The 7399-nt window shown below is 48.3% G+C and overlaps 1 protein-coding gene across 1 annotated transcript; it reads right to left on the reverse strand.

The window, feature by feature from the left end:
• Positions 1 to 4721: 4721 nt before the first annotated feature.
• On the reverse strand, positions 4722 to 5865 carry LOC149242601 (uncharacterized). The gene is made up of 2 exons (XM_089370895.1): positions 5085 to 5865; positions 4722 to 5002 (listed from the first exon to the last, which is right to left on the reverse strand). Exons 1-2 carry the CDS (start codon positions 5863 to 5865, stop codon positions 4722 to 4724), a joined length of 1062 nt encoding a protein of 353 aa, XP_089227021.1.
• Positions 5866 to 7399: the final 1534 nt, after the last annotated feature.

Here is a 7399-nt window from a genome sequence, read left to right on the forward strand (position 1 = left end):
CTCCCAGAGGAAGTCCCTGCTATCAGCAATTGGTGGCATCGACCCGGCAGATTCGGATCTCATTTCTTTCGACCTCGAAGGTTTCACGCAGAGATTACCTCATCAGGTGGCCTTCCTTATACAAGTTCTCATCAAAGGCAAGACGATTCACCGTACTGTCATTGATGAGGGAGCCTCAACCTGCATCATGTCAGTTGCTTGTTGGAAGGCTCTTGGTTCGCCTGCTCTGAACCAGTCTCCCACCACCCTAGAGGCGTTCGATGGAAGAGAATCTCGTCCACTTGGTATCCTCCCGCGTTTACCTATCTCTTTAGAAGGCAAAACTGTAGAAGTCGAGGTTGAAGTCGTTGACGCTAACCTCACTTACAACCTCCTTCTAGGACGAAGCTGGACTTATGCCATGCAGGCCGTGGCTTCCTCCTTATTCCGTGTCGTTCGTTTTCCCCATCAAGGAAAAATCGTCACGGTGGACCAGCTGTCCTTTTTTGCTTCCTCTTCTGAAGGGAATGTACCATTCGTGGAGCATACCTTCAAATCGCTCGAGAGTGTGGGTGCCGGATTATTTAAAGATCCCTCCTTGATGGGAGTCTTTCCCCTCCCACCTCCAAATCTCGCCTCCGTTAACATGATCAGGACGCATTCTGATCCATGGGTTCTCCCTCCCGTGAATCAAGAAGACTCATGGGGCGAGATGATGCCGTTGAGCCCAGCCGAGCTCAACTACATCGAAATAGTTGCTGCATCGGCTTCAACCTCCGGACCTGCTTTTCCAAGCAGCGTTCCCGATTCACCTCAAACCTTCCCCTGGTTGGGAGAGAAGGCCACCTCGGACCCCCTGAAAGAATCATTCCCATCCGACGAGGCTATTATCGAGACTATGTCTCCCGAAGAGCTCCCTTGGTTTGATCACCACCATCGCTCTTCGTTCCTCCCTCCTTATTCGGAAATGGCCACGTGTCTCGGAAAGTTTGCTTCATGTCTCCCACATATCCCTCTCCAAACACCTATCCAGTTATATCAAGTGTCCTCGGAAGGGAACATGGGTAACATTACACAAACTTTGGCTATCGACATCTCTGTCAAAACAGGAGTTGTCGAAAATATTCATATTGGAGTCACATGTACTCCCGAGGAAATTCAAATCTACACAGATCTATTTCGTGAATTTCGTGATGTTTTCGCATGGTCTTACGAAGAAATGCCCGGCATTGACCCCAGTATCGTGGAGCACGAAATCCCTACCTATCCTGGGGCTAAGCCTGTTCGTCAGCGTTTACGCCCGGTGCACCCTCGAAAGGCTGCAGCCATCAAGGCCGAAGTTGAAAAGCTTTTTCGAGCTGGTTTCATTTATGCCATTCCCCTCACGGAATGGGTATCTAATATAGTTCCTGTCAATAAAAAACAGGGCACTATTCGGGTTTGTGTTGACTATCGCGATATCAATCGCGCCTGTCCAAAAGATAACTTTCCTACGCCCTTTATTGATCAGCTTATCGATGATTGCGCAGGAAGCGAAATTTATTCGTTCATGGACGGCTTTTCTGGTTACAACCAGATCAACATAGCCCCCGCAGACCAGCACAAGACCGCTTTCATTTGTCCTTGGGGCACCTTCGCTTACAAGAAGCTACCTTTCGGTCTTAAAAATGCCGGTGCCACTTTCCAGCGTGCGATGTCGTATGCTTTTCATGATATCCGAAACATCGTACAACCTTACCTGGATGATCTACCCGCTCATTCAGCTAAACGTCAAGACCATCCATCTCATTTACGCGAAATCTTCCTTCGCTGTCGACACTACCGTATTCGACTCAATCCGCATAAGTGTGTCTTCTGCGTGGAATCTGGCCGACTACTCGGGTTTATCGTCTCCCGAGAAGGCATCCGTTTGGATCCCCTTAAAGTCGAGGCCATTGTGAATCTTCCTCCCCCTGCCACTCTACAGCAATTACAAAGCTTGCAGGGAAAAGCCAATTTTCTCAGACGATTCATCCCAAATTATGCCGAGGTGGCCAAGGGTTTCACGCGATTACTAAAGCGAGACACGCCCTTTCATTGGGACGCTATCGCTCAGCAATCTTTTGAGCATCTTAAAGACCTTCTGGTCTCAGCTCCGCTCCTAAGACCTCCAAATTACCACCGTGACTACACCCTTTATCTGGCCGCCGCCGATACCACCATCGGCATGGTTTTAGTGCAAGATGATGACGATGGCTCAGAGCACGTTGTATACTATCTTAGTCGCAACCTCCTTGATACGGAGACTCGCTATGCATATGTCGAAAAGTTGGCATTGGCTGCTGTATGTGCCGTCCAACGTTTCCGTCATTACATCCTGTTGCGCACAACGACCGTGATCTCTGACTGCAACCCCATGACCTATATTTTATCACGTCAGTTGCTGGGGGGCAAATACTCGAAGTGGATCGTAATCCTCCAAGAGTTCGACTTGGAATTTACTGCCGCCAAGTCCAAGAAATCCCTGGTCTTTGCTGAACTGCTCTGTTCCTTACCATCTCAATCTGCACCATCTCATTTAGAGGAGCGAATTCCGGATGAAACACTCTTTCTCATCAGCACTCTCGACCCATGGTACGGAGACATCATTGTATATTTACAAACGTCTTCGTTTCGTCCTAATACATCAAAAGAAGCCCGACGACGGATCCGTCATCAGGCTCAACCGTATCGCATTTTGGGCGACACCCTGTACCGCCTCGGCGTCGATTCCCTTCTTCGCCGATGCTTAACTCTCGAGGAAGCTGAGCGAGTCATGAATGACTGCCACTCCAGCGCTTGTGGTGGCCACATGTCCGGATACGCTACCGCTCAAAAGATCCTCCGCGCTGGTTATTTCTGGCCCTCTATATTCAAGGATTGTATCCTTGCTGTACGCGCATGCCATGAATGCCAGGTTTACCACCAGAAGATGCGTGCACCTGTTGCACCACTGCACCCTGTGGTAACCGTAGGTCCATTTGCCAAATGGGGCATCGATTATACGTCCTGTAACCCTCGTTCGGCCGGGGGGCATGGGTACATTATCGTTGCCGTGGATTATTTCACCAAGTGGGCCGAAGCAATGCCTACATTAAACGAAGACGGTCACACAGCGGCACAGTTTCTATTCAATCATATCATCACTCGCTTCGGAGTCCCTCAGGCTATCGTTACAGATCATGGAAAGCATTTCCGAAATCATATGATGACAGAGTTAACAAACCAGTTAGGCTTGCGTCAAGATAGTTCGTCACCCTACTATCCTCAATCTAACGGTCAAGTTGAAGCTGTGAACAAAGTTTTGATCACCATGCTTCAACGCACCGTCAATACGCACAAGTCAAACTGGCATCTAATGCTTTTCCCAGCCTTGTGGGCCTACCGGACTTCTGTGAAGGATGCCACCGGTTTCACCCCGTTTCAACTAGTCTATGGACTGGAGGCTACCCTTCCCGTCGAATGTGAAATTCCTTCATTAAAATTAGCTGTCGAGTTGCTTCCCAACACCACTTCGGTGGAGGAACGACTTCTTTACCTAGAACGGTTAGACGAGACTCGTCGTTTGGCCTCTCTGGCTATCGAAGCGCAGAAGAAGAGAGTCAAGGCTCACTTCGATCAAAATATTCATCCCCGTTCCTTTGTTGAGGGAGATTTAGTACTGCTCTATGATCAAGCTAAGGATAAGCTGGGGGCAGGAAAACTCGAATCCATGTGGTTAGGCCCCTACATCGTGAAACGTGTTTTACAAAAGGGCGCATATGAGTTGATTGATTATGAAGGGAATCCTCTTGACAAGCCCCGAAATGGACTCTATCTGAAGAAGTACTATGCATAACTGCTCACAGTCACTTTGTATATACGTGTGTTTTGAGTTTTTATTGCATGAGTTTCTTTTGCTTTGGTGTGAAGGCGTGTTTTTGCCCCTTATTATGCTTTCTCTTTCCTGCGCAGATGTCTCGTACTCCTTATGTTGGTTTCGCTGATGGTGCCTGCCGTAGTACTTGTAATTTGTCTTCGGCAGCGTGGGTGATCTACGATCCTCACGGGGAGTTGATAAACCTACAGGGTGTGTGCCTAGGTCGTACCACTAACAATGTTGCCGAGTACAGTGCTGTAATAGAATTGCTTGCCGAAGCAGTTGACCTCGGCATCCGAGAGCTAGTGGTAAACCTGGACTCCCAGTTGGTGGTCCATCAACTAAACAGGCAATATTCCGTCAGAGACCAGCGCATATTAAGGTTATACCTACGTGTGAGATTGTTAGAACGGAGTTTTGATTTCATTACTTATCAGCATATTCCAAGACGATTAAATACGTTGACTGATGCATTGGCAAATCGTGTATTAGACAGACATTTGCGAAACAGATAAACATCATACAAAGAAGGAAAGAACAGCATAGTAAGACCATAAGCATATGTAAATAAGTCATTCCAAGCATAGTTTGCACGTGTGTTTTTAAGCTTGCATTAAACATATAAAATCCATGAGTCGAGTGTCATGCGAATCCATACATAAGATCACAAATTGTACTAAGGCAACGCATAATACAGATAACACATCATCATATGTAACAACGACTCATCCAAAAACCGGTATGTATATATATATATATCGTGTGGCGCACTAAGGCGCTCAAAAATAGAAGTACGTGTCCCAAAATCTCAGTACATCCGAGTCATAATGTCTCAAAATAAACAGTGGAAATAAAACCTAGGTGACTAATCGGCTGGGTGGTGCTCTCTGTAGTACACAGCCGCTCGTGCTACCCGCCTCAGAAGGCGGTGCACTCTGGGTTCCACACCCACTGTGTGGATCTGATGCTCCACAGGGACCTCCTCAACCCCCTGGAAATCCGGTACCCCCTCCAGCAACCCCTCAAGGTTGCGAGCCACAACCTCTGGCGTGTTGGCCTCTGGAGGGGCTAAGGCCAAAGCTCCGGCTCCTGGGCCCTCTCTCCGTGCCGTGACAGCCAGGCCAATCGGTCTAGTAGGCCCTACATCTGCGTGACAAGACATTTATTAGGACATGTACATAATAAAAAAAAAAATATACAAAACTCAAAAAGACAAAAAGTGTCATACCTGCATCATCCCACTGTTCACCCGGAGGCAGCACCAAGTCAGGATCATTGCGGAAATCCATCCCTGCATATGGCCAATCCTGTACGAAGATCTCCTGTTGGTCCAACCAGTCTCTGAAATATACCCCCCAGCTATGTGGTCGGCCGCCACCCCCACGTGGCATAATCCGAGCCCATCGAGTGGCCCTCGTCTCTCGAGGATCTCTGGGGGCATCCACAGCCATAGACTGCAGCCGCATGGCTGGTACTCGCTCCAGAATAAGCGGGACCAGGATCGATCCATACCCGAACTGCTTCGTCTCTCCGCGACGGCAGTTGCTCAACTGCCTTTTCATATTGTTGCACACTGCAGTGCACCAGTCGAACACGGTAGGCTCGAGACACTCGAGGGCTAGTAGGAGATGAGTCTTGGACGCCTCATGGTTCGCCATGCTGCCCGCTGCCCGGGTCACCATGAACAGGATGGTGCGCAACACTATGTCTCTCACTGTGGGGATCGAGCACTTCCCACTCCGCGTCTTTACTGCCCCTGGGCAAACCTCAGCCATTAAGTCATCCAGGGTACCACCGCTAGGTCGCTGCCCCTCTAAGATGGGCCTCCCACCTCGGCGCGACAGCCCAGTCAAGAAGAAGATGTCCATATGATCGAACTCGATGTCGTGACCGCGGATGGTGAATTTTTGGTCCACCGGGTTCCATGCCCTGATCAGCAGCTCCAGCAAATCATGTTGGGCCCTTAGACGTGGCGTCAGGAAGAATTTCATGAATCCACACGCCCGCATGGCGTTGCAACAATTTACGTCTCCCCAAGCAGCCACATCCTCCACATCGTGAACTCTCTCTTGCCATTGAAAAGCCATGATGTCCTGCATGAACAAATAAAACCAATCAGAAGAAGTTCCAGGAAAAATTCACGTCCATTTTTAAAGAAATAAAATTTTTCCGCGCCAGCGCGACTGTTTTAGAAACAGCCGCGCTGACAATGGCAGCTCTTTGTTAAAAATGCGAGGTCAGCGCGGAAGAACACGCCTTTTCCGCGCTGACCCGAAGTTGGTTACATTGCCTATTTTTCGATCAGCGCGACCCCGTGGGCAATTTCCGCGCTGACCGAGGGCGCACCCATGCAAATAAAAAATGCCCAATTGGGCCTATTCGACCGTTAAAAAACTCCTAAAATGAACCAGAATGCAGGGCAAAGGAATGGGAACCTACCTGGAAGAAGCAGATCTGAAAATGGTCTCCGGATGGGCTGGAAATCGCTCCGTCAACTTTTTGGCTTCTCCACGTTCTTCGCACTCCAAATAGTAAAATGGTAAAAATGACTTATTACCCCCCCCTATTTATAGTAAAAACTCCTAAATTACCATATTTTTTGGGTTTTTACCATTTTTTGCCATAAAACTAGCCTTGGTTCTGTTTTCAAGCATGTTTCAATATGTTTTTTACGTATATCGAATGGATTTATGCGGGTAGTGCCCTTGTGCAGGTACAGGTATCGCAGCTTGGTCATGACAGTCCACGATTCATGTGATTCCCAAAGTGTCGTCTCTAAGCTCTTCTCCGACGTTAAATAAGAGAAGATGGCCGAGCTCCCTTTCAGCTCGTTAAAGGGAACGAAAGGCGGTCGTTTTTAAGCTCTTTTTCCGACCGTTAAACCAAAAAGATCGCCGGGTGCTTGTCGTTTCGCACTCGATATTGGCTCTAAAACGACGTGTCTTCGACCACTTTTTTACTTTTTCCGGTCGGCGACACTATTTATGAAAAGTACTCCTCGGTTGTAATGACCGGGCGGTTCTTTCGAGCACAGTTTTATACTTTTTCGGGCTCGAGAGACACAACTGTACGAAAAAGGACCCCCCTGGAGCCTCCTTTTCCGCATTCTTTTCAGACTCTCGAAACAAGAAAAGAAGCCGAGTTTTTCCTTTGTCAGGCTCGTTAAACACTCAATGACATCGGATATTGTCAACATGACACACATCAAGCATATGTTACCCCCGTCAAGCTTGTCGTCCAAAAATAATCGGGGTACCTGCCTGCAAAGGTGGGGAAAATGGAACTTTGATTACAGTCGTCTCGGCAGTACGTCGCTCTTGAACACGGCACTCCGCTGTTTCGTGTCTGGGTGGGGTCATCTCATCTCGTTTTCACTAACCTCCATGGGTTTGGGACATCCTATTTGACCTCTCATCTGTTTATTGCCATCATCATCCTACACGCTGCTCATTTGATGTCAAGTACTGCCAAATCCGTTATAGTGCCGTTATGTGTTCAAGAGAAGTTGTCCTCTGCCACAAAGCAACCTCGTTCGCTATCTCA

This window comes from Pinus tabuliformis, chromosome 8 (assembly GCF_031772625.1).
Source record: "Pinus tabuliformis cultivar Carrire ecotype Pingquan chromosome 8, CPIR1, whole genome shotgun sequence".
Classification (NCBI taxonomy): domain Eukaryota; kingdom Viridiplantae; phylum Streptophyta; class Pinopsida; order Pinales; family Pinaceae; genus Pinus; species Pinus tabuliformis.